The sequence below is a fragment of the Myiozetetes cayanensis genome, unplaced genomic scaffold, assembly GCF_022539395.1.
Source record: "Myiozetetes cayanensis isolate MyiCay16 unplaced genomic scaffold, myiCay2020 scf4, whole genome shotgun sequence".
NCBI lineage: Eukaryota > Metazoa > Chordata > Aves > Passeriformes > Tyrannidae > Myiozetetes > Myiozetetes cayanensis.
Window position 1 is genome coordinate 64,792,820 of NW_026087631.1, and position 27,438 is coordinate 64,820,257.

At 48.0% G+C, this 27,438-nt stretch overlaps 3 protein-coding genes across 4 annotated transcripts in view; 1 reads left to right on the forward strand and 2 right to left on the reverse strand.

The window, feature by feature from the left end:
- Nucleotides 1–27,438, reverse strand: part of TPGS2 (tubulin polyglutamylase complex subunit 2) — a 698,248-nt gene that overhangs the window by 140,761 nt on the left and 530,049 nt on the right. The gene's annotated exons all lie outside the window — the stretch shown is intronic.
- Nucleotides 582–21,150, reverse strand: LOC126646986 (myogenesis-regulating glycosidase-like). The gene is made up of 2 exons (XM_050328808.1): nucleotides 21,029–21,150; nucleotides 582–3,707 (listed from the first exon to the last, which is right to left on the reverse strand). The coding sequence occupies exon 2, from the start codon at nucleotides 3,589–3,591 to the stop codon at nucleotides 1,501–1,503; it is 2,091 nt and encodes a 696-aa protein (XP_050184765.1). The 5' UTR covers nucleotides 3,592–3,707; nucleotides 21,029–21,150; the 3' UTR covers nucleotides 582–1,500.
- LOC126646990 (uncharacterized) lies at nucleotides 12,197–26,911 on the forward strand. Of its 2 annotated transcripts, none has more exons than XM_050328818.1 (6): nucleotides 12,197–12,617; nucleotides 20,994–21,461; nucleotides 24,023–24,163; nucleotides 24,560–24,625; nucleotides 25,174–25,264; nucleotides 25,610–26,911. In XM_050328818.1, exons 1-6 carry the CDS (start codon nucleotides 12,563–12,565, stop codon nucleotides 25,815–25,817), a joined length of 1,029 nt encoding a protein of 342 aa, XP_050184775.1. In that variant the 5' UTR covers nucleotides 12,197–12,562; the 3' UTR covers nucleotides 25,818–26,911. The 2 variants fall into 2 exon arrangements, with proteins under 2 accessions (XP_050184775.1, XP_050184774.1); XM_050328817.1 differs by having other exon boundaries at nucleotides 12,199–12,617; nucleotides 20,991–21,461.

The window sequence follows — 27,438 nt, forward strand, 5'->3', positions numbered from 1 at the left end:
GCTGCATCCTTGGAAACTACTATCCTGGAGTAGAAGAAAGCCCATGGTAAGGATTCAGAAATATCCTGTTAACCCTGAACACAACCGGCAGACTGAGCATTGCCTTCCCTTTCACATCCTTTTCACATTACTGCAGCTTGAGCTTCTTTCAGGGGCATCTAGAGTCCTCTTGGTACAACAGACCCACTGATGGGTAACAGGAGTCTGAGCCAGTTTTGGGGTGGCTTCACCTGGACACCAAACTAGGTCTGGAGGGACTGCGATGTTCTCCATCCCCTGTTTACCTTTTGTATGGATCAGCACTTGGAAAAACCCCTAAAGAAGGGAGCTTTCTCCTGTGTTGGGGCCACACAAAAGCTTTACCTCCCAGTTACCTACAAGCAGCATGCCAGGGTCAGCAAAGGGATCTGTCTCTCATTTTGGGAAGGCACATTGCAGCCCAGAGACTCCTGGACTCTCCTAAACTGCTCAGACATGTCACCCTTAAACTTCTGTTTGCTTAAAAACAGCAGGGAAGGTTGGACAAGAGTGGAGAGCATTTCACAGACTCTTGCCTACCACAAGCCATCAGGAGCTGCTGACACACCTTCACTCAGGAGAAGTCCCTTGTACAGACAGGGTACAGGTTTATAGACAGGGATGTCCATTAGAACAAGATGGGAGAACATTTTCAATGGGGAAACTGAGGCAGCAGGGCACTCGGGCTGGTTTGTTGTCTGAACTCTCTGAGGAGGCCAAGTTCACTCTTAGGACCTGACAGATTGTGCACCCCTTGGCTCTAAACATGGTCCCAAAACACACAGGGATCCTATCAAATCTAAACCCTGACTTGGTACTATGTTTTAGTCTTTACTACCATGAGATTTCACCACATTTTGCAGGTTTACTTGAATTCACACCATGGACCTGATTCTCAGTGATTCATGAAAGGGGTGAAACAGTTGCCACAGCATTAGCCATTGCTGTGGCTTTATTCCCCTTGCTCAGATAGCTCAGCCCATGCGACAGTGTAAACTCCTCTTCACTCCTGCATCAGCTCCCATCTGTTGTGCAGGCTGCAGTTTGGGTGCCTTCCTCTCCAGGATAACCACAGACTGCTTTTTGTAAAAAAAAAAAGTAATTTGCTGCAGCTGCCTCCTTCACTAAGCACATGAAATTTTAAATACCTCAGGGGATCATCTGTGAAACTGGGTAACAAAGGAGTCCATGTAATTTCCTTTATAAACAACAAGCGTGCATGGCATTTCTTGGTGGGAAGAGATTATGAGCAGAGACTGTGTTTCTATACATTGCACTTGTCACACTGCAATAACAAAGACACCCATGCAATATATATTAATTAGTTATTGAGCACCACTTGCCACAAAAAACAGAAGTCTCAGTGTTATCTTCAAATTTCATAAGGAAGTACTTCTACTTAAAAAACTACACAAAGTCCCAGATCATTAAAGCTGTTGGTTAATTAATCACTGAGTCCATTGCACACTGATGAGGACCATGTTAGGACACCCAGAGGAAATAGGCAACTTCGTCCAGGTCAACGGGATAGTCGGTGAGCAGCACTGGCGTCTTCTCAAACAGCTCCCCCTTGTAGCTGCGCCACTTGCCCGCTGGCAGGTAGACATCCCGCTCCTGCTTGCCCATCTCCAGGACAGGGGCCACCATGAGGGTGTCCCCGATGAGGAACTGGGAGTCGATCCTGTGAGTGGCCTCGTCGCGGGGCGAGATCCACCAGATGGGCCGGATGATGGGGTCGCCCGTGTCGGTGACCTCCCCGGCCAGCTCCAGCAGCAGCGGGGCCACCAGCGACTCGTGGAGCTCCGTGAACTTCTGGGCAATCTCCACCACCTCCTTGTCGTAGAGCCAGGGCGGGATGGAGAACTGCATGGAGGGCATGAAGGCCGACAGCTCCAGCCACCGCACGTACAGCTCCCGGTCGGGGATCTCCACCGCCCCCTCTGTCTTGTTGGGGAGGAAGTTCCCTCCGATCATATCTGGCAGTACAAATGGGTACCCCAGCATGCTGATGGTGAGCACCGTGGGGATGAGGGACTTGAGGCCCAGCTCGTAGCCCCAGACGGAGTCGCGGTCGATGATGCGGAAGAAGCAGGAGATGTTCTGGGACTGGTAGCCCACCCGCACCTCGGCCAGCTCGTAGAAGGGGATGGCCATCTCCGTGTAGCGCCGGGACCAGATGCTGGGGTCCGAGAGCGGGCGGAAGGTGCTGAACTGCTTGGGCAGGTAGCTGGTCTCGCCCGCATCAAACTTGAAGGACGAGATGCCGTACTTGTGCCGGAGCTGGCGCAGGTGGCTCTGGAACCAGTCCCGGGCTGCTGGGTTGGTGAAGTCCAGGATGGCCCCAATGCCATTCCACCACTCCACCATGGCTGGCAGCTGCCCTGAGGGCTCCTTGATGAACAGCTGACGCTCAATCCCCACACCAAAATTGGAGGAATCTGTGTGTATGAAGGGATGGATCCACAGAGTGACCTTGAACCCATCTTCCCTCAATTTTGCAAACATCTCTGTCACGTTGGGGAACTTGACAGGGTCAAAGTCAAAGTCCCCATAGGCTTGGGTGTACATGTCATCGATCTCTATGTGGCTGCAATTAAAATGGTACTTCTTAATGTTTCTCGCAAACTGCAGAATTTTATCCTGGTCAATGTCTTTCTTGTAGAGTGCCCAGGTGGACCAGATGGGGTACCGGAAGGCATTCTCAGCGGGGATCTTGGAGGGCTTGTTGAAGTACCTGCGCACCATGTACTTGTGGATGGAGGTGACGTCGGAGCCCACGCAGACGCGGTAGCTGAGCTCGGGGAAGGGCGGCTGCCCCGGCGGGGGCTTGTAGGGAGAGTCCTTGTAGCGGGCCTGGAAGAAGAGGGCGCGCTGAGTGGCGTTGAAGCCCAGGTGGAAGGGCACGGAGTCGTTGATCTTGACGGCCGCCGCCTTGGAGGAGAGCCAGTAGCGCTCCAGGATGCCGCCGAAGCTGTCGCGGAAGGAGTAGACGTCGCTGGTCACGTAGGGCACGGGCTCCTGGTAGCCGGCCAGGCGGATGGGCCAGTGCTGGGTGCTCATCTCCGAGCCCCCGTACCAGTGGGCGTCCTCCCAGAACATGGTGTGCTCCACCGCCGGGCCGGCCGCCAGCTCCTCCCAGCGCACGCGGTAGCACATCACCGTGTCCTTGGGCTTCACCGTCTGGATGAAGAAGTTGAGCGGCCCCCGGCTCGACCGCGTGCAGCTCAGGATCTCGCCCTCCTTGGAGCACGACTCCAGGTCCAGGCTGCCCGAGCGGAAGGCCAGCCGGAACACCACCTCCCCGTGCTGGTTCCTGATGACGAAGCCGTCCGCCCGCAGGTCCATCAGCTCCGTCTTGAGCCGCTCCGCCTTCCGCAGGGACACCGTGTAGTAGCACCAGGCCACCACCGCGGCGATGAACAGCATGAGGCCCAGCAAGATGGCCCCGAGCATGGGCCTCAGCTCCTTGGAGGGCTTCTGCTTCACAGGTGTGACATTTTTAGGCCTTTCTTTGGCAGTACCCTTTGGGGCATTTCCATGTTTTCCCAGGCGGTGAATAACCCGACTGTCCATGATTGCTTTGCAGAAACTTTGCTGCTGAATTCTTTCACTCCCACTGGTGGACAGAAAATCCAGGATGATGCATGCAGGTGTTCACAGCCTCCTTTCCAAAGCTTGGCCACTCATATCTGCAATGTTATTTAATGAAACAAAGGGCCATAAACACCAAAAAACCCAATTAAATCTTGCTGAGGGCCGCAGCTCCTCTGCTCTGTCTGCAACCCTGTGGCTCTGGCTCACTTTACTCTCCAGTGGCAGCCTGTTCACTGGCAGCTGGGCTGAGCTTTTCTTGGAGTGGATCTGTGCCAGGATTCCCATGACCCTCTCTTGGCTGCAACCTCACTTCATCCCACAGAGCAAGGAGGAAGGGATGAAAGTCAGACCAGAGCCTGGAGGAGAATGGGGCCAGAGGAAGTACCTGGTACCTGAGCATACAGGCTGGACTTCACAAGCTGATCTGTTTTTACAGTAATTATAAGCCCTGCTGGATTTCCCCTCCTATCCATAACTTCTCTGCTTCAAACACAGGCAGAGAAAGGCTGCACTGAGGTCTCCAGCCTCACCTGCTGTTCCCCACCACCCTCTGAGGATGCAGCTGGCCAGTGATGTTTTATGTGCCTGCACTTTGTTCCTTTCCTGAGCTGCATGGAGATGTGGATTTGTGGGGATGTGTTTCTCTGGGGCACCTGGGCAGAGCCTGCCCTGATACCTGTCTCAGAGCCATCACTGCAGGACAGCCCCTCTTGCCCTGGCAGGGGCAAAAGGGAATGTTTCCCTGCATCTCTGTCTCTGTTTTTCATTGTAATTCAGTTGTCCTAATTTATTATAATTCTGTAGCTCCTGGGCTTATGCCAGGCAAGACACTACAGTGCAATGGGGATGGAAGATATTTTAGTACAGAGCTTAGGTTAAATTGAGGTTGTTGAAAGACCAGGACTATATTAAAACCTTGTTTTGTTGAGATATGCACAGAAGGTGAAACATGTTCCAGCTATATCAAGCATCACCAAGCACAGCTGAGCATCCACTGCCAACAAAAACACAGGCAGGTGAAACTGAGGCCAGAGGCTCAAGGCAATGCAGTCTGTGCAGCTGGGCTCGCAGCCCCCCTGGCCCCATCCTGAGGCCTGTGTGAATCTGTCAGGATGCAAATTTGCAGGAGCAGCCTATATGGAGATGGGGGAAAAGAGCCAGCTTGCTTCTCTGAGCGGTGCCCATTAATACGTGCTGGGTGTATTTACCCATGTCACCCATGACATCAGTATCTAAGTATACAGAGATGATAAGCCACCCAGAGAGCCATTAAAAATGCCAGAGGTCACCACCTTTGGGATCAATCACAGCAGATGCCCGATTGCCCAAATTAGCTGCCTGGCTAGTTTTTGTAATGCACTCCTGGGGTGAGTGAGGTTTTGCTGAGAAAAAGAGCTGGAGTGGATAAAAAGTGTTCCCAGGCAAGCCCTGGCTGGGGTAGGGAAGTGAGAGAACAGAGGTTACTGATGCCCCAAAAAGATGGTGATCCAGGACAGGGGTGGGTTTGGGGAGCAGGCTGGGTTACATGTGCTCGGGGCACTCTGGCAGCTCCAAAGTGCTCAAACCTGGCAGCCTCTCCTGTGCTGGCCTGGCTCCTGACACAGCTTTGAATCCAGCTGAGGTGGTTTACACTGAAACCCTTGTGTTTTGGCAAAACAACCTTTTCACTGTGAAGGGATTTTTATGTGCTGAGTCGGTCCTCAGTTGCCGACCTTGGAGTTTTCCTCCTCTTCTTCCTTCCTCCTTTCTCCCTCCCAACCAGGCTGGAGACAGAAGTCTTTAAAATGAGCTGCACCATTTTCCAGGGTGAAAAAACAAGGAACAGAAAGATAGGCTATCCCCTTTCCTTTTTTTTTTTTTTGGTTTGGTTTTGGTTTTGTGTTTGTTTGTTTGTTTGTTTTTGGGTTTCTTTTGTTAATATTAACACATAAAAAAAAAAGCCCAAAACACAGGGACATCATGACTCAAAAATCCCTAAAAGAATAATGGACATGAAGAAAGTTTCCAAGCTTTCACTTGGATTTCACTCCCCGATAGTTGCTTTAAATCCCTTGATTTCCCCAGGAACAGAAGATAAGTGGCAGAAAAATGGTAGATGAGGGAGCCAGGACTCCCGAGCCAAGCTGTCCTGTCCCCAGGGTCTTTTGGGTTTTCCTAACTCCTGTTATGTCGTGGGATGCCAAGTTGGTATCCCAACCCTGCCCCTCACAGAGAAGAGGTGAGGTATGGGTGGTCAGACGGGAGTGCAGGCACTGGCACATCTGGAGGCAGCCCAGCATGAAGCTGGGATTCCCAGGATAGATCCCACCAGGGAAAAGGAATTTCTGAAGCTGCCCTTCCACATCCTTCAGGACTTAGGCTCATGAGAGCATTAAACATCTGCAGACCTAGCTGGCAGCCTGACTGCTGCCCAAGGGGGATGAGAAGGACTCTTGACAAAGGGTGCACAGAGGTGACCCAGATCCCAGATCCAGCCCTACCCTTGCTCCATTCACGGGGTTATGGCATCACAGTGTTCATAACCCATGATTATTTAACCAGTCCTTGCAAAGCCGCTCTGTTCCAGTTATTAACTCACACAGAGTGCAAGTGACTCCAAGCAAGGATGGCACCAATGCTCCCGTGGTGCCCTGGAAGCCAGATGTCCCAGGGGTACAGGCACTGTTGTGTTATATTTGGGCTGGTTGATTGGGTGCTAATCTGGTATGGATCTGGCACAGTGGGTCCTCCAGGCTGAAAGAAGCCAGGATTCCTCACCCCAAGGATCTAAGCACGCACAGATTAAACATTGACATATCCAGCACCGTGACATGCAGAAAATGAGCCAGGACTTTAGACCCTCTTATAGGTAAACAGAAGCTTCAAGGGTTTCAAGAGATGAAAGACATAACAGCCAGCTTGAAGGGCAGCTACACACCTAAATCCCTCAGTGCACCTTCCCTCAGAGTCTCCTTCCTCTACATCACATCTGTCCCCAGCAACCCCCCTGATATCTTGGCATATGTAGCAGAAGGCCTCAGTTCAGGTTCCAGCTGTGTGATTCCTGAAACCTGTTTTTCACCAATCCAAGCTGTTTACCTGCCTGCTGGTGCAGGGAGACCATCACTTAATCAAGGAACCCATCAGGAGACAATACTTTCTTTAAATAAAGGTATAGCTTTCTACGTTGAAATTCTTTTTATTACAGGTTATCAAATGCTTAAGAGTCACTCTTGGGTGCTCATAGGGAGCATATACAATGTGTCTTAGCAGAAAGCACCATAGGTAGCTAAACATAATAAGTCATAAACAAACTATTGCCCTGTCAAACTCTGCAAGAACTGATTAATCATTTACCAAGCCCTTTTAGACTGTTCAAAATGGACCTTTTTAACAGAAAACAAGCACAAAGTAGAAAGCAGTTCCCATCAGCTGTCATTTCTCACAGAAGCATGGCAAACATGGGCGTCATAAGGGGGATTTATTGCTAAAAGGGGCACGGGGGAGATTTGCTCACCTTTTTTCCTGTGCATAGAGATGACGTGAGGAAAGAGGTGCCTGCTATCAGTGCAGCCAAGGAGAGAGAGCCAGGGTTATCTCATGAGCTGCCACAGATTAGCTACAAAGCCAACAAGGCTTAACACGAGGTGGAAGTGGCTGGGGGATGGATGCAGAGGGTGAGGTGACATTGCCAAGGACACTCTGCAGTCCATGTGGTGTGTGCAAGGGCACCAGTGTCCCTGCCACCAGCACCCAGCACTTACGGAGCACCTGGAGCAACACAAGCGGGTGGAGAGGAGGGACACAGACTCCCTCTCTTGGAGTGGTCCAGGACCCTGCTCCACCTGGAAATATTGTCCTGAAGGGACAATATCAGCCACAGTGCTGAGTGCACCTCTCACCACAGCTCTGGACCTTTAGCAATTCCTGAGAGCTCCAGCGAGACCCGCACCAGCTCACACCCACCAGACCGCTCTGAGCAGGCCTATTTCTGGAAGCCTGATTTGGGGGGCTCTGCCATGCTCTCCGTGGCAGAGGGTTTTTAGCTCACCTCAGTGTGAAGGTGGTTGCACAGACTCTGCTGGCTTCTACCTGCACAGGGTGCTGCTGCAAAGCTGATTACCCTGTGCAAGCCTGACAGGGCCATAAACCCCCCGGAGTCTTGCAAATCCAGCTGAGGTATAGAGAAAAAATGTTACCTGGGTTTTTTCCACATCCAGAGAACTCCAGTCCCTCAATACAGGGAAAGAAATAGAGTTTACTGCACAGATCTTTCATTCTTAATTGCTATATGAGCAGGCAGTGGAAGATCCACTCCTGTCCTCTTGAACAGACAAACTCCTCCTTCCGAAGATAGCAGTAAAAACATTGCCAAATCAACTTTTTCCCTATTTCAGAGCTCTCTCTGACTCCTGAGCCTGCACACAGTGTCCATGTGCTGCTGCTAGTGGCCACGGCATCCCGCTGCACACTGAGTGCCGCTCTGCCCACATCCTTGGGAAGGAGCTCCATCTGCTGAGCTGGTGGCTCAGGCTGAGTCCCAGAGACCATTGCCAGACTTGTCCCGGGGCTGTGGGGTGACTGGTCATCAGGCATTCCCGGGGTAGCACTGAGGTCATCAGACTCTCTTGTGTCAGGATCAGTGCTCGTGAGAAACTCCAGGGAGTTTTTTGAGGTGCCTTCCCCTGTTGGAGAAACAAACTGAGCAGAGAGCAATTAGCAAAGCCCAGGCGAGGGGAGAAAAGGTCCCTGTGAGCAGACTGGGGGAAAGTGGAAATACAGGAAAAGAGAGAATAAAAGGATGCTGTCATCGGTCTGCTTTGAAAGAAGTCAGGGGGCTGAGCTGGTGTCAGGTGAAGAAAGAAGCCAGGAATTGACTTGGGTCTCAGTTGGGCTTTCTCCCACCTTAATCCAGGCTCAGCTGAAGGCTCTGCTTGGAGAGGGGGCCCCTGGGAGCTGCCTGCAATAGCAGAGAGATGAAGAAGCTCAGTTCTTGAAGGGGAACTACTCTTAATCACTGTTTTCTTGTGACAATGACCCAAAGACCCACCATGAGGGCAGGACCAGTTAGGTCCTTGAGGGACGCTTCATGCTCTGCATTGGTTAAGGCAACTGCCTGCCAGGGTAAGGGGTCCTGGACAATTCATCTCATGCCTGCCCCTGTGGGACTTCTTGTGGCACTGATGCATGCTCAGTGGGAGATGAGGCTCTCAGGCAGACTGAGCACATCTGCTCTGGGATCCCCATGATCTCAGCCTTCTGCTCACATGGGACCAGGAGCACATCTGCAAGGACACATCTAACCCAGGCATCTCTGGAGCTGTTGCTTTATCCCAGACCAGCTCCACTACCCAGCCATGGGAGAATTTTGGTATGTAAAAATACCCTTTTCCTTCTACATCCCTTCTTGGGGATACAGGATCTTTACTGTGGTTATTTTTGTAAACATTTGCTGGCAAGTGTTTCTCTGCGAACAAAGGTTTCACTGCAGAGAAAACCTGCAATAGGCAGAGAGCTGAAAAGAAAGCTAATGAGCATTTGCACCTTGCCTGAAGGACATTACCCACGGAGAGAGGAAGATTTCACTCCTAAAATACCATACAAACAGGGAGCCCCTCAGAACCCCAGTCCTTCTCACCCTGCAGACCCAGTGCAAGTTTTGCCATTTCTGTTCTGGGGTGACACTAAGGGTACAGGATTGAGCTGGGATTTTAAGCTGCTTCCTGGTGTCCTCGGTGTCATAAAGTACCTTGCTGGCTCCCAGGCTGGAGTGAAAACCTACGAGACGGCCATGCTGTTCCTGAGCACCCCAAAGGTTTTAGGCTGACGAAATGCTCGTCTCTGCTTGCTCCCCAAGCTGCTGTGTGCTCGAAAGCTGCGCCTGTCCCATACCAGACAGGGCTGCACTTGGGTGTCTGGTGAATGACCCCTGTGTCTGAAGATGTGGTGGTTAGTACCATCAGGAGATGAAGTTTCACCTGATCATCACTTCACTCTGATTAAATTCACCACGAGCTGCAAAACAATGAGAAAAAGCAATGCGCCCACCAAACTGATGATGGAGACAAGAACAAGGCTGTTCCATGGGACTTAGTTGGCAAGGACTAACTGATATGGAAATTACATGACCAAGAGCCAGCAATTACAGGATTATCCTGCTCCACGTGGGAGAGACCACAGCTGGAAAACAGTTTGCTGTCTCCTAGGGACAGCCCAGGAAAGGCTGTGGAAACTATTTGAAAAAAGCCTCCCTATGCATGAGGCTGCACCATGCCACAAGCAAGGCAGTGCACTGGGGAAGAATGGGCTCTAAGACTATAGAGCAATTGCATATGCAAATACTTTCTTGCATATAAAAGACATAAAGCCAAAATGGTGCCCTGAAACCCTAAAAACCTCAGTGTCTGATGTTCAACTGGTTCCTCTCGGTCTGTGCTGGCAGGTTGCTTTTAGACTGACCACTTTTCTCCAGGGCTTATATAGGGCATTGGTTTCTGGTTTGGGCTCTCCTCAGTCTGGTGTGAAGAGGGTGTTCAGTGGCAGTCTGAGCACCCTGTATCTCATTAGGGGATTGCCAAAGCCATAAAAAAAGATTTGTCATTGGATTCCTCAGGGGTCTGTAGTGGGACCAGTGGTATTTAATATCTTCATTAATGACACAGAAGATAAGCTGAAGACTTTTCCTTCCATTCCTTCCTTCTCTTAGGGCAAGGAAGTGAATATGGCTTAACAGCAGGTGGGAGAGGTTATTTGAAGCAACAAGATACCCTTCAAAAAGCTCAAATCACACTCTGGAGAAAAAAAAAAAATGGATTTCCTGAAGATTTTGCACAGTACCCAACAGAAAAAGAGGGCACTCAGAATAAAGAGGAAGGTCCTGGCAAAGATTAAATATCTGCAGAAAGAAGGGAAGCAGTGGGAATGAGATTGTGATCATTCTCCTCAAGGAGGTGACAGGGCCTTGCCCAGGGCAAAATCTGAGTTGCTCATCATGCAGATAAGCATGATACACACTCTTTTCTCAGTTTTCCCTCTGTAGGACTCTGGTGGATTCAGGCCTGGGGTTACACCTGTAGCCTGACTCTTCATGGTCCTTCCCATGCCAACACTACAACCAAAATCCCTGAGGGCCCCCGTCTGGCAGGAGGAGGACACCCCTGGGCACATACAAGGAAAGGCTTGCTGGGTGTTTAAAGGCAACTGCAACTGAGTGGATTGGAATAAATCTGGGCTTTAGGAGCTAAGAGACAGACTTCATGGCTTTGGGCAGATCACAACCTCTACATGCCTCTGTTTCCTGTGTATGAAATGGACAGAAGGGTCAAGAGGAGAAACAGGAGGTGTGCCAGCTCTCAGGGTGAAAGCAGTAGCAGGATACATGGTAGAAAAGACAGCGACCTTTTCACCAGGATATTTGCTTCAGTGTTCTCCATCCAGTGGAGAGACATCTTCAACCTGAGCTGTTTCCTCCCCTCCTTCTCCTGTGGGAGAGACACACTCACCCAACAACCCACTGGAGAGTGTTTGCATTTTCAGTCCCAGTCATGTGGTGCAGAGTTTAACATCTGCGCCTTTTAAAATTAAAAATGCCTGGTATTTAGTGCAGCTTGACCCATTCCCGCAGGGAAAAGAAACTAGTAATCATAAAGAAACCAGTCCTGTGTTATTTTTCTTGAGCACAGTGCTACAGTCAGGCAAGAGCAACCCCACCAGGACAAGAATTTACCCCAGCCTTCCCCTTTGATTGATCACAGGATATCCCTTGCTACATGCACATGCACCTGTGAAGAAGCCAAACTACTTTGAAGCCAGATCCCCCTTCTGATAGTGGGAAAGCTGGGAGCCATCATCCCAGGGCTGGGCAAAGAGAGAGTTGCACCATTGCAAGCCTGTGGTCTAAGCCTATACCCTTGCATAGATGCCAATAATGTGCTGTTTAGTTTGACAGCTTGGCCTCTAAAGGAAGCAGCTCCCAGCCCTCCAGGTGACTCCTGGCCTCACAGGCAGAGCTGGGAGATGCAACATTGGTGCCATCAAGGACTGGACACCAAAAGTAAAAGTGAAACATTTTTAAGTGTTTTTAGGACACTTAAAGGGTGAGAATAACCCCAGCTGAGAATGACTCCAGTGAACATATGGGGCAGAAAGGAAAGGATGTGGCTGAATGGGAGTATCTCACTAGCAAAATTACAACTCTCACTGCTGTTTCACCTGTCAGCCTTTGCTGCTTTTCCTCCGGGAAGGATGTGTGGTTTCCCCACCATGCAGAGCCGAGTGAAACAAAGACAAACTCAACCCAAGCAGCCCTCGGGGTGACCATCAGAGCAGACCCACAGCAGGACCCTGATCCCCATCCAGGATCTCAACTGCCCCTTCCATCACCCTCCTTTCTCCAGGACCCCCACAGATGGTTTGTGAGGTTTTATTTCTGCCATGAACTGGTCCTAAAATCATCTTGGCGGGGATAATTCTCTCTCTAGAGACAAAAGGACCCCATGACAGCACAAACCAATTGCAAGGTTTCAGCAGGCACATCCCACGCCCCTCGGGGCATTCCTGCCGAACTTTGCTTTTCCTTGCCAGGCGAGCCCTGCATCCTCCTCTGCTCCCAGCCCTGGGAAGGCAGCCTGCCAGCCTGCTTAGCATGCGCCTGTCATTGCTGGGAGCAACTGCTGCTGCTAAGGAGCCGAGCTTGGAGGCCACGAGCATCTCGGTCCAGTGTCCCCCCCCATCCTGGCTCGTCATATGATTTCTCCTAAGGGATAACTGCTGAGCGGGACCGTGTCTCCAAGCTGATCCTTTGGTGATAAGCCGGCTGCCAAGCCTCCAGTGCTGAGACAAAAGAGTTCTTCCCTTCCCAGCAGGTTTTTCTGCTGTGAATGACAGAGAAAGGGGGAAAAGTGAGCTACCTGGCACTGTTCGTGGGCAAGAGGCTTTGGGGGCTCCTTCTCTCCCGCTGTGCTGGCAGACCATGGAGCTTTTCAGGCTGAGCCTGGGCTGTATTTGTCTTCTTCCTTGGCTTGAGGGTAAGTTTCTCCTCCTTTGGGGTAGCTGTAAAGTAGGAAGAGAACTGCCTCACAGGTTTTAACCTGCTTTTCTGCTGAACTGTTGCTTGGGCTGCAAAGCTCTGAACCCGCTAGCTGTAAAACAAGTGCCTCGAGGCACATTTCAGGGCAGCATCTAAAATGGGATTAAACACAAGGCTACAGAAGAGTGAGGGACAGGCTGGCAAGGTGCTGGGATGGCTGGGCCAGGGACACCATGGCATCATGCCAGCCACTTTTATAAAGTGCTTTTAAAGTGCTAAGAGTGGTGGATGAATGAACCTGCTCTGGGATGGGGGCAGGCAGTAAGTGACCTCCTAAGCACTGTGTTGCTCCCTGACCCAGCTGCTTCTTCCCAGGAGAAGTGAGTGGGCTCAGAACATGCTGGCAGTATGGGAGAGAGTGGTGGGAAGGGCAGCAGGACCTCAATGTAATTGTCCTGTTCCTGTGGTGGGGGTCTGGGAGTGGGATGTGCTGGGAAGCTGCAGTGTCTGCACTGCTCACCTCTGTGGAACAGACCCAGTAGTGGCTCATGTTAGCATTCAGCTGCTTTCTGAGGTTGCTTAAACCCTGTATCGTACACGGGAGTATTTTGCACCCAAGCAGCCTTGGTTCTGACATGCATGGGTAGATGAGAAAAGCACAAGTCCTGTGGAGTGTCATCTTGCAGAGCTGGAGTGGCGCTGCCCAGGAGCAGCTACCTGGGTGTGGTGCTGCCCGCGGTCTCACCCACCCCATCACGGGCACGGGGCAGATCTGTTTTCTTTAGAAATGGGAACACTCCCCTAAGCACTTCCCTATTTATTATGCCTGAGATGTCAGCTGAAAGGGACTCATTGAAATAAACCCCTGAAGTGCTTCAAGGCTCTTTCAGACCCTGAACCTGAGAGGAAAACAGCCCTGCAGTTTTACAAGTTACCTGCTCAGAGCTGTTCAAAATCCCTTGACCAGAGGACTACAACTAGTTGGGCTGCAAAGCTGGGATGTTTATGCCTTAAAGACAAACCTCAGACTGGCAGATCTGACCAGCTGCTTTCCATTCCCTGCTCCACAATCTCTGTGTGTGTGTTCCCCGGGATGCTCTGAGCAGTCAGCCCCCATTTTCCTCTGCACCCAGGTCAAAGGACAGGTTTGTGCTCCTACAGGTTTGACTTCTGCTGTTTTTTGCATGCCAAAAATTTCCAATTAGAGTAAATCCAGTGAACTGAGTCTTACATTTTGTAAAACCCCAGGCTGAGGGTATGTCACTGTACTATTACGGGGCGATCATACATGTGCATCCTTTAAAAGTTAGAGGAGATCTAGGAAAGCAGAACAGCCTTTAGGGTCTTGCTCTTTCTCTCCCTCCAATGTAGATCTTGTCCAGTGTCAGAAGAAAGTCATTTTTTTCTGTTGCCACACAACAGGAGCCTCATGGCTGTGTTTTATTCATAAAGTATGGAGGATCACAGGACATTTCTTTTCCTTTCCAGTGTAATGGTTTTGGTGAAACACGTGATCAACTGCTGCTTTTCAGCCAGATCACTTATAAAACCACAACTGTTTTACCAGAAAGGAATTTATCTTCCCAATACCTGGCAATGCCCAAAGAAGCTCAAAGAGCAGAGCACAAGTGTGTTCTTGCCTGGGGCTGATCTCTCCCTGTAGCAGCCTCTCCCCATTCCCTCCTGCCTGGGGCTGCTGAGTTTTAAGGCTGCTGGCAGGTTGGAGGTGCTCGCTCTCAGCAGACCTTTGAGGTGTTTTTTTTCCTGCTGGAAACTGAAAATCGTGGAGTTACCTAGTCCTGGGAGCTGTTTTCTTTAGACAGTATGGGGAGGGAGCTGAAGTGTTTTCTTACAAAGTCAAACCTAATGGTGACTCTGTGAGGTGAGGGTGGATGGGTGGAGGGAAGTTGGGCACCAGAAGGATTTGCGCCTATACAGACAGAAAGAAAACTGCTGAAAAAAGACTGCATTCAACACCTACTCTGGATCCTCATGCACTAAGCGTGAGGCTGGTGGTGGCTCTGCTTGGCATTTTGGCCTGATCCCATATCTTAGGAGCCACTCTCCTCTACCTCAAGCCCATGGCAGTGCTGGCTGCTCCCTGATCTCTCATGTCCCAACCTCAAAAGACAGCCCTAAGAAATTTTGCATTGAACAGGCAGAAAAGCCAAGCTTACAGGACACTTCTCCTTCCCCTTTAATTTTCCATTCTCCAACTATTTTCAGCTTGGGGGATTTCCTGACCATGTTGTGTTTAACTCTTCAGTAGCTATCAGATCTCCTCCCCTGGCTTGTGCGGACTCTCCCTGGCAGCAAGGATGCACAACTCCTGGGTACAGAACCACCTCCTGCACACTGTGAGCCTTCCCTTGGCACACCCCATCCCATCTGGGATCAGTCCTTGACCAGGCAGGCCCTGTCCATCCTTTCCAGACCTCTCTGGATTTTATAGACACTCACCATATCCTCCCAGGGACTGGTTTTCCCCAGCTTTGTGGTGACTTCTACAACCTCCCCAGCTTCCCATCATTTATAGATTTTTTTTCCATGCCCCAAACATTTCTTATTTTCCTACAGCTGCTGTGCTCACCCAGCTCCAGTTCTGCCTGTTCTGCTGGGCCCGATGGGCAGAAGCCTATTTGCTCTCCAGCAGTGACTCACCAGGCTCCATCCAGCAACATCCTCCCCGTAGGGGGATTGGCCACATGCACTGAACTGCCATGGACATTTGTGTCTATAAACTTTACATCCAAGCAAGCACAGTTGAAGGCTGAGGGAGGACTGGGGCAAAATAAAACAAATGGTTCCAGTCAACAGCCAGTTTTCAAAAAAGAAAAACCCACCTTATCTCACCACTTGTCATGCTGGTGTTGGTTATAAAAGCAGAAAACAGAGTGCCAATTTCACCACTCCCCTGTGCACATCTGGATTTCCTGTCTTTGACCAAACACATTCACCATACTTAGGACAACAAGTGCCTTCCAGCTGCTTTTATTTTTTTTCCCCACATAGCTCTGGGCTGGAGTCTGCCCAGGAAGTAGGCAGGGGTTTTCTCCTTTGGATGGAAGAAGATGTTTCCATGTGAAGGATTTGCTGATGGGGCTACATTCAACTCTGCTCCTACTCACTTACTCAGGGCCCTGTTTGTCCACACCTGACAGCAGCTCAAACCGATTGCCTCAGTTTGATCCAAAGTTCCTACAAGTGATCAAACAGAGAGATGCCAACACCTGCACCAGGAATCCTCCTGCCTTACCTGGGAGTTTCCCTCTTCTGTTACTGCATCACCTCATTTGTATCTCTGCCTGAAGGAAGTAGTACCAGCAGCATCGTAATTAGTACCAGTGTATAGAGTGGTGTTGTTCCCATCACCACGTTGTGCAGCTAAAGATGGTCTTCCCCACATTTTCTGGTTAAATTTTACTTCTTTGGGGCTGGGGCTATTTCTGGTAGGAACTGGAGTCCCCCACAGCTCTTTTTAGAGCTAGGGCAGAGACTGGCATTGCTGTCAGGGCAGCTTGAGAGGATGTGAGTCTTCCAAAGCCTCTTCCCATCTGATGCTCCTTGAACCGCTGCAATAGTCCAAGAAGGCAAGGGGAGCCTAAACCCTGGGAGAGCTGATATTCAGGGGAGTTATGCAAGGAGATAAACACACGTGATGTACATGAGAATTGTGTGGGTCAGTCTCCATTGGTGTATGCTCTGTGGAGAAGATAAGATCCGCTGCAATGGAGAAGAGTGGAGGCAGATTAACCTGAGCAGGAAACTCTCTGGGTTATCTCACCAGTAAGTCAGGCCGTGGTCCTGCTGGGTGCAAGGTTTCTCAGCCATGGTGCAGGTACCCCCTAGGGCTGTGCTCATTTTGGGTGGAAGCAGCAGACAGCCTGGAGACATTTCTCCCAGCCACTGTTGCCACTGCCTGGGTCACTCAGGATGACCTGCTGTCACACAGTGGTACCCAAAAAGAGACACACTTGGGAGGTCTTCTGGGCTGTGAGAAGTCCCCACAAAGTAGTCCCTAAGAGAGGTGCCATGGCTGCTCCAGATGGATACCTCTCTTTGGGGACAGGTAGACGCAAGAAAAGGTAAATTCCTGACTGTGACTCAGCACACATCTCTGTAAGGGAAACACTCACGTGGCAAAGAGAATTTGAGCTAATTAAAAGATTTTTCCAAGTGTTAGGAACCCCACCAGGGAGGACAAAAGAGGCCAAAGCCAATGCTGAGATTTCTGGGTGACCTGGAGTGTTTTGGTAACCTGTGCTTGCTCAGCTCTGACTTGGTTCCCTCCACAGAGCCTTTAGAGAGGACAACCCACCCCAAACAATTTGCAAATGTCTTCTGTGAAGCCACCACAGAAACGGCAGAAAAGCCTAGAAACAGCAGAAACTTTCCCAGCCACACTGGGATTACTGGTAACCAAGGCTTTACGGGTGGCATTACCTTAATTAGGAACATTGCATGGCTTTTGCTCCTAATCCTACATGGAACAGCATGTCCCAAGGGTGGCCATGCTGCAGAGAAGCAGGGGGCTATATTTGCTTGCTTTTTCTATCTTGTAACCAGACAGAGAGGCACTATCATAGGACAAACGAGCTGGCATCAAGAGCCTTGGTAGAAATTGTTTATTTTGTACCTAAAAATATGAAGAGGCCTAAGTGTTCAAGTATGAGCAGCTCAAAGCAGGCATCTACTTGGGCTCAGTGGGCAAGGCTGGCATTTTCCAGAAATGCTGAGTCCCATCCTCAGGGAGTACACTGGATGCTCTGGTTGCTCCAGGTTAACATCCCTAAAATGTTAGGGCTGCCGGACCACTGGACACTGTGACTTGACAGTGTTGGGAAAAAGAATGTCATCTTGCCTCCTGAGTAAAGATTCTTAGTGCCTGATGTGCATCTCAAAGTAAACATGCTTTAATTGTGTGGAGCTTGTTCTTTAGAGTGGAACATAAAACTCCAGGGGATGTACACAGAGAGCGAAACACTTATCTGCTGGGTGGGTTAAACAGCAACACTCTCTAAAATGTAATAAAAACACACAAAACTTTCAAATGGACAGTCATTGCCAAGCAGGGCAAAATAAAAAAAAAAAAAACCAGCAGAGATTCTGGCATGTTTAATAATAAAACCTGTAATAAAAAACAGAGGAGAAAGATGAGGAACCTATAGAGAGCACATAAAAGCTGCCAACAGAAATTTTCAAATATATCTGAAGTAGGAACTTGGTGGGGGTAAGGAGGTTAAGAAACAGATGACATAAATGCAAGAAGGGCAACCAAAAGTAGGCCAGTGGAGAAAGCCTGAATGGATTATTGGCTCCAGTGTCTGGTGCTCACTTCAGAATGGTCAGGCAGTCACTCTCTGCAGTTTGAAGAGTGTTACCCAAAAAATTGGCAACAGAGGAAGTTTCAGGAGGGAAAAAAGTCATAAATAATCCTGTGGCAAATGACCAGCCCAGATGGCATTCACACTAAGTTACAGGAAACTAAAGACGACATTTTTTATACTTCGAAGGAGTGTGTAAACTCTTATTTAAAGCAACCTCAGCCCCAAAGGGCCGCATTACAGCAATGATGTCCTTCTCAAGAGGCATCCTTGCACAGCCTGGGGAGGTCACAAAGTCACAAGGCTTGATTTTGGCACCAGGAAAGTCAGTGGAAGCAAAGCAGGGTATTTACAGACGTACAGAGAAGTATGAGAAAAGTCAACGCAGCTTTTTTAACAGGGATGTCTGGCATCCATGAGGGCATCAGTGAGCTCATAAATGGGGTGAGCTGACCAAGACTTTCTGCTTGTGTTTGCAAAAGGCTTTTTGGTAAAATTTTTCCACCAAGGCCCTTAAGAAACTCCATCCTCATGGAGTAAAAGAGAGGCTTAGCCCACAGGTTGGAACAAAGAGCTGGAATAAGTTGACAATGCTGACAGCAGAGTGAAGGTATCAGCAGGTGCTGACAAAGATCAAAAGGGGTGAATAATGAAGTAATTAAGTTTGCTGATGCCACAAAACTACTGAGAATAATAAAACCTGATGTTGACTGTGTGGAACTGCAGAAGGAGCTCATAATACTGATGGAACAACAAACTCCTGGATTTTTTTGCCTTCTGAGTTGAAATATACAGTGTAGTGTACATTAGAAAAACCATTTTAAGCACAAATGCCCAGTGATGCTCTCTGAATAAGTTCATACAGACCACTGGAACAGGTTGCCCAGGGAGGTCATGCAATCTCCCTCTCTGCAGACATTCAGAACCCACTTGGACATGTTCCTGTGTCCCCTACTCCAGGTGACCCTGCCTTGGCAGAGGTCCCTTCCAACCCTGACAATCCCGTGATTCTGTGATTTTTGGAAGAGGGCACTGGCATCCTTGCTGTCTTGAGTGAGATCTTCACTTGTCTGATTCTTACCCTCTTCCTATATTAGCAAATGCAAGTGCTGGATACAGGATCCTGGGCTCAGGAAATGTTTTATCTGACCCAGAACAGCTTTCATATTCCCCTGTTACATTTTTTTAGACAGCTCTCAAATCATTATTTTGGAAATGGGTTTCTCACAGTTAAGCAAAGACGGAAATCTAGAGAATTCTGGATTTCAGATCCTAGGGAAAAAAAGGAGGTGTGAGGGAGTGGCAGGATTGTGTTCACCCATTTCAATTTTCTACAGATTATGGGAGGTTATATATGAGATATTTCTCCTGCCTTTCGAAACTGGCAGAAACTCAAGTCCAAAGTGCATTAAATATCTTACTTATACCCAGCACTTAATAAGGGTTAAAGAGAACAGGACTCATGAGCTGTCCACAGATAGCCCAGAAATTTCATTTCCATTTAGGCATATTGGCTTGGCAGGAATTGTCTGGATCAGTGGCTATCACAGATCCATGAAACTCAATATACCAGCGCAGACACATCCATCCTCATCTCAGAGCTGGTGCAGTAGTACTGTGGTTTCTGGCTGCCTCTCCCCAGGCATTCAGGACAAGCAGAAAGCCCTGATCTGTTTCTGATTTAAAAGCCCCCAAGGCGCTATTAATATAGCAGAACCCCAGAATTTCCTGAGAGAAAAACATGAGAGCTCTTTTAAGCTATTGTTTATACCCTTGGTATTGTGTACTGGCTTCTGTTTATACTGTCACTTATTTTTTCAGATACTGAGCCAAATACTTGCTATCAGACAAAAGTATTGTTCTTTGCTCTGGGAGGGGAAGCTCTGCATAAATACTTTAGATAAAATCAGCGTTCTTGTTTAACACCACTTTTCAGTGTCCTCTTAGTCTTTACGTTCTGCACTGTTTGCTGACAGGGCTTTTATAACTCTGATGTGGGGAAAACAGGGGGAAAAAAAGTCACTGCAAAAGCTGGGAGTTACCATGTGTTAATTGTAATGAAAAGATTTACAGAACGTTCAGAAACTTGAAACTTATTGCTATCCCTCTGTCTTAGGCTTAAAACACACACCAGAAGGTACAACCCCATCAGTGATGAATGGTTTGGCATTTAACATTTTGCTCAGGATGTTCACAGGCCACACCTGATGATTTTATACTGAAAACAGGGTTAGTCATCCAGATAACATGACAATATCCATCCTAAGTCATCTGAGGTGTTGGGACCTGTTGTTCTCAAAAGCAACAAACAACTACAGAAACTGCTTCGAACTGTGTGGTTGTTGTGGGATGGCTGTAATGTTTCTCTCTTACAAAGGGGTTGTTAAAAGCGGTACCTTCGTGCCTGGGGTGCACAGACCAAAGTCAGGTGTGCTAAATACAAGACAATTTCAAAGCTTACATGAGCTGTGTCAGCCAAGTACTCACACAATTCTGATGGGATATGGTTTTATCCTAACACTGCTTTAACATCACCAGAAGCCATTAAATGGAAAGTGTAGCCCAAGGTGGCCTTGCTGGCCCCAGGTGAATAGCACTGGGGGAATATCAATTGCTTCTCTGTAAGAAAGATTTGACCCGGATAGGGGCAAAAAAAAAAACCAAGCCACCTAATTATTTTGGAGGGAGGGAAGGATGGGTACCTAATTAAAGCAGTTGAAATACTGAATTAAATATATATAGGCAGGTATATTTCATAGAATCATAGAATTGTTCAGGTTGGAAAGATGGTAAGCTTTTTCCCCATTAGTTATACAGCCTGTTATTTTTCTCTAGCATTGCTCAGGGCCATTTGCACACTGTATTTTAAAGAAGTGCCATTCCGGGGAATTAGGAAGCTGGGGGAACTGTTTGATCTGGGCATATCCACCCAGGAAAGGACTGGTGGGTTATGTTTTCCCGTTCCCCATTTACAATGTCTGGTGCTCAGAAGAGGCATTTACCTCAGAGATGCACAGATACTAAACCATGCTCTGATTGTACCGCAGTAGCAGCAGGACAAGGCTTCCTCATACAGAACACCCACCTGGAAAAGTGCATTCGTGTCTCCCTCCACGACACCAGCAGCATCAGCCTGGCCAGCTGCAAGGCACACTCCCAGCAGCAGCAGTGGAGCTGGGACCCCGACACCAGGACCATTGTCAGCCTCCAAACGAAGCGGTGCCTGTCGGCCCACAAGGCGCGGGACAAGGCTCTGGTCAAGCTGGAGCCCTGCGGAGACTGGGAACGCCAGGCGTGGTCCTGCAGCAAGAAGGGACACTTGACTCTGCAGAGTCTGGGCTTCCACCTTAGCACCCAGGAAGGAGGCCACAAGGTCTTTGTCTCGAGGAAGAAGGACAAACTCAGCAGGTGGAAGACTTTAGCAGATGAAACCATCTGTGCTGCTGCCCAGACAGCAGCTCGGAGGCCCAGCAAGCCAACACAACAAGCTGTAGACACACGTGTGTGGATCTATGAAAGTAAGATGAGGTAGATTTAGCATCAGATAACATCTAACTTACATGTCACCGAAGCCACCTAACACTGGTCTTGCATCCATCATTCTAACTCATGTTCAGCCCCATCTGGAGAGATACCAGATGGCTCCAGCTCAGCCCCGTTCAGTACCACTGGCTCCCCAGGAGCTGCTGTTCAGTGTTTTCCAGAAAGCACACACCACCTTAAAGGATCAGGTCTCTAAAGCCCAGCTGCATTTCTGATGACAGGCAAAATATTTCAGAACACACATAATATTTCAGGTGCCCTTAGCCAGTAACAGTTGAAACTGCTTGAACCTCCTAAGCCCAGAATAACGAAGGTAGTCCCACAAAGTCTGGCACTTTGGACTTTCAAAGGGACTTTCAAGGACTTTCAAGGGCTTTTGGTACTTTGGGAGCTCATTTTTGGTAAAAAGACAACTAGAGGCAGTTGAAAACCTCTTTTAACTTGTATGAATTACTGAAGAGCAGCTACATTTGAAATCAGAAATTGTTATCTGAAAACAGAATTGTACCTTATATAAGGTACAGTTATCTCCCTTGAACAATGCACCTTTCACTAATGAAACCATAGTTCTAACCTTCATTCTGTGCCCTCATGATCCGCAGAAGTGAACCTAGTGACTCAAGTAACCACAAAGAGATTAGTGAACACAGCAAGCAGTGGGAGGCAGTGTGCTGCTCTCCCTTTGCAGAAAGAAATTCTATAAGATGACATCAAAAATTATAAAAAATCTGGTTTATATTATCAGTTTCATGGCCTTAATCTTTGCGAAGAGAATCTAGTTTTCCCCTTCAGGAGTGTTCACTAGCATCTGCCTAGATGGGACACAAAAAGGGCACAAACCCTGCTCCTGTCATAGTTTTAGGTGTTGGACACAAGGCTAAAAGACAACAGGCATGGTCACTCTGCCACGATGTGACTGTCATCATTTGTCACAGGCTCAGTGAAGCCCACTGCTCTCCACTGATGATTCATGGTCCAGTTTGTTTCTCTCTTTCATTTAATCCCTTCTATAAAGAATGGTGGTTTCAGGACTTTTCTTGTAAAGTTTTGCACAAAAGCGAGACCCAAAAATCACACTCAATTCCTCCCCTCATCCGCTCCTCCTCTCATTTCTCCCACTCCAGGTACCAGAAAAGAGCTGGTGTTTGAAGTGGCTTTTCTGTGTTTGTTTGTCCTCTCTGTGTAGGTTTTGAGGTTCCCAATCTTCCTGAGGGGAAATTATTTTCCTTACCTTAAGGTTGATGGCCCAAAGAGATTTTGAGCTTTGTAGAACTGAAAGAAAATGTGATGAATCTGTTTGGCATAAGCAGATGGTTTATGAGTATAACCTTTTGATACAAAGAGGTTATATCTACTTCTTTGTAAAAAGAGATACATTGGCTGTTTGGGATGCCATGTGAAGATACAGTGGCCTTTTTCACAAGGTTTTTAATTAGCCAACTAGAAGGTTAACACATAATTATCACTGTAGTCACAAGTAGTGTTTTGTTTAGCATGAAGTTAGATAGGACCATACAAATTAGATACCATAACAGGCTAGTTAAATATAGGCTAGGAAATGCGTGGAACATTTAAGATATGGGAAAAAGGCATGTGAAAAGGGCATTTGCATTCCCCAAGGCACTGTTCCTGGCAGCCCAGGGCTGCCTCTGAGCCAGGATCCCCAAATAAGGCTGTGAGGGTAAACACTGAGCAGGCTTTGAATCAGGTCGTGCCAGTTAGTGTGTCTCATGCAAACTAATAATTATCCTATCAATCCCATGGTTCAGTCTACTGGAGGGAACCTCTGACCACTCACTAACAACATCAAAGTCCTGTGTGTTTGTTCAGGCATTTCGTATCCAAGTTTCAGTTGATCATTGACAGGGAACTTCTACTTCGGCAAGTTATTCACTCAATAAATCACACCCGTGCAACCATGGATGCCACAGGAAGGCATGGGGGTCGGAGAGGCAGCAGGGAGCCCTGAAGACATGGGTTTCTTGATCTTGCCACACCTATCAGTGCAGGATAGGGTTGAATTGCTGCCCTAGGAATTCCCACAGCCTCCCCTCTAGCAGCAGTTGCTTCCCCACATGCCCTACTTCTGTAGTAGGACTGGAGGGCAAAGGAAGTTGCTGAGCCCTGCCAGGGGTATGGACTACTTAGCACCCTTTTGATCCCATTTTTTCATCTGCAGTGTTGGTAATAGCTGTGATTCTTCCCCTTGCCTCTTCCTCACATGTCATCCTTTAACAGCTAGTGTTGCATTCATACTTTTTAGACCATATTTACCACCAGAAAACAAGCTCTGCTTTGGTTGTTGATTCAGTCAGGAGATGTTCCTTTCACCTTTAAAATCTGTGAGAACTGAAGGCCCCCGATGCACAGGAGGAGGTGATCCTTACTGCACTACATCTGTTTGCCTTGCAGGGGAGACGACCAAAACAGCAGGAATGGGTTCCCTTTCTTTCCTTGCTGGGCACTGAGCATATCCAGGTTCCTGTACAAAAAGTAAAGGACAATCACACAAATCTTTGCTTTATTTTCTTCCAAGCTAAAACCATCGATTCATCAAAGATCGATGCCGTGGACAGAGAGCCTCCTGTGATCTTGACTGACCCACCTCTGGCTAACAAATGGAACAGCACAGTGTCTCCAGTGAGGACCAAACAGGCACAGCTCCCAGCAAATGAGGGTGAGCACTTTTCTGAATGCGTGTGTGAGAACAGCAGGAAGGCAAGTGTGGGCAGCTGTTTGAGGTTACTCAACTGTTTTCAGTGCACTGAGGACTTCTGAAGAACTTCCATGTGTACTACTGAGTGCTTTCATAAACATGCTGAGGTGTTTCCCCTTGGCGAGCAGTTCAGTGATGCAGCCACAGCCTTAACCTGGAGGAGGCACAGCCGTCAGATGTTTCAGGAGCAACAAATACCTGTGTTTGGGGAACACTAAGGAAAAATAAAGTTTCCTTTTCCCTTCTGGGTGCATACAAAGGGGATTTGTGGTTACAGTGCAGCCCCAGGAGGAATTTGAAGTTTTCTCTGGTCCAACTGGAAGCTCCTAATCTGAATCGCTCTGCTTCTTCCCCTAGATGTATCCCAGAATCACTCTAAGAAGCATGGAAATCGAGGGAAAAACTCCGGGGCCAGGCTTGCAGGTAGGTCCAGGGGTTAGCAAGAGGAGGAAGAGACCAGGTTCATCAATGCCCCTATCCTTCCCATCACAACAGAGACACATCCCCCTGGGTACTGCCGAGGATGCTCAGTAGGAAGAAGGGCACCAAATTACCTATCAGAAAGACTCCTTTTAAAGATTAAACAAATCTCCACAGGCCTGGAGTAAAAAAGTTAGTAAAAACCTGCAAATGCTTTGTTCCAGCTCATCAGAAGAATTAGATACCTACTTACTAGCACTGCTGCCTTCCCCACTGCTGCACTTCTTATTTTGCATCAGAAAGCTGCAGAGAGGAGAAGCACAAATAGTTATTGTCTTCACAGCAAAAAAGAAATCCTTTTGTGGAGATTTTCAATAGAGGGATGCTGTGCAGTGTAAAGCAGCTGTAAGAGGTTGATCTTGTAGACAAAGCACCGGTATCTGCCAGTCTTCAGGGACATCACAGGTGCTTTTTTGTGTCAATTGTGGCTATTGCATAAGAGCAGGGATACATCCAGCAAACACTTGATGCATTCTTTGATACCCTTTCAGGCACCAACTGGAAGACAGCAATGCTGGTCCTCAGCCCCTTGGCATTCATACTGGGATTAATAATACTGACACTCAATGTTCACTACAACAAGTAAGTGAGTTTCGGGTTCATTCAGTCTGCCACGAACAGCATTTTTAGAACAAAACTCGAGCACTTCAAAACAAAAAGTCCTGCTCTTGGCACTGCCCTTCTCCATCTCATACCTGAAGTCTCTCGCTCTCAGCAGATGTGTCTGCTCACCAGAGATGTCACCCTTGGTGACACCTCGTCTCTGCCACCCAATTTATCCATCCCACTCGCTATCCAAATGCAGCCACTGATGTCAGCTCCTCCTCTCCCGCACAGCTCACACCACCCTGAAGGATGTGGCATTACCAGTGAAGCCACCAAGCGACAGGCGGGTGCAGTTACGTACTCTCTTCTCTCTCCTCCTAGGAAGAAGAAAATCCTCTCTGCCCTGAAGAGCTCTCCAGCCAACAGCAGCAGAGCTGACCTACGGGAGCCGACTCCCTTACGAAGAGGTCCCCAGCCATACCTTCCACCATCCCGCTCCCCTTCCCTGAGGCACGGAGAGATCCTCATCGAGTGGAAAGACGGGACTGTCACTCCTCTTTTTGACAATGTCAGTTATCAAATGGACTAGCTTCAAAGTAACAGAGCTGCTGTTCCACCCCGTGTCATTCTTCCCACCAGGAAGAATGCCACCACAGCCTCCCTGCCCTTGCTGTTTTGACAGTAAGCACTGTTTGGGGTTTTTTATTTTTCAACACTTGAGTACAATCTCCTTGCACAGCACAGGGTTGAAGCAAGCAGTGTAGATTGTTTGGTTTGTAGAGGCACATGCTGCTTAGCAATGCCAGAGCTGCTTTAACCCATAACAAAGCCCAGGTTTACCTAAATGAAGCTGAGACTTTCACCAGCTGCAACTGCTCGTGGAACCAAAATTCTATAATTACTGAGCACATGAGAAAGTAAATCTTTGAAGACAAGGTATAAGGGAAAAAAATGAAATCCTGATCATCCTTAAGTTCTTCTTAAGATAAAACTAGCTGCCAACAGGCACAGGAGCCTGTCAGTTATGTTGTCAGGGTGAGAATATAACTAATAAGCACTACTTTCAGAACTCAAAAAATTACAGTCTCCTCCACATATCTGCCAAAATACTCACCCCCACTAAGTTGTCAATTAAGTAACAGCAAACTATTTTTCTAACTTAAAAGGCAGCACTCCATTGTCCTCTCTGCATGTCTGCAAGAGCCCTGCTGAGAAAGCATGTGTCTCTCCAAATACTTCCATATTTAGGATGTACTAAACCTTATTAAAAACACACATCCTCTTTTGTTAAATAGACTGGCAAGTAACGTCAGTCATGCTTGTTGGGGATATTGCATATAGAGCCACATTATACCAGCTTCACTCTCTGATCTCCTATAATCACATGGAATAGTCAATGAACAGATGTATTGCTCCCGTCAGAGCAGCAATATAGTTTGGGGTTTTTTCTAGACGGGAGTAAGACACTGTTTTCAGCCTTTACACTTCTTGTTTGAGCGTAATTACCTGTGACTGTCACACTCAGTCCTGGTCTCTCCTCGGTGAAACTTGCAGTGCCTTAGTGCTTTCCTAATATTCACGAATTTATGCTTTTCTTCTCTCTGATTTTGAGACGATGTAATCATGGTTATAAGTCAAGAGTTACTTGCACAAAGAAATACTAACACCAGGAAATTACAAGTATGAGCTGTGTCAGTGTATTTGTTCAGTAGAGCAAAGAAAGCCATATCCTCATGTCTCTTACTAGAACAGTTCTTTTCACTTTACCTAAATTAGGTTGTTCTGCTAATTCAGTGTGGCTTGGACTTCTTCAGAGTTTGATTTTATTTAATCTATTGCAGAAATAAGGTTCCTCTGGGGAATTTAAAGTCTCTTCTTTTTTTAAAATTTTCTTTTTAAATATAGATCCACAGCCTGGTAAAAGATTTACTGCCATGAGATACTATTACAAGCAAAAACTTAACTGTTCTCAAGAAAGAAAATAAAAGCCCAACTGGGTTCAGAGCATGAAAATCGTTGAGGTCAGAAATAAATGTCTTCCCCAGGCGTATTATTCCATAATTATTTACTGGAGGGTTTCCCAGACACTCCTTGGAAAAATAATTTACTACTAGACATGGGCAGAGGAAGAACTCTTTCTTCACCAGTAAGCAGTGAGCACAGAAAAGAATCAGAATTAAATTATGACTTTCCAACGTTTTCACTTTAAA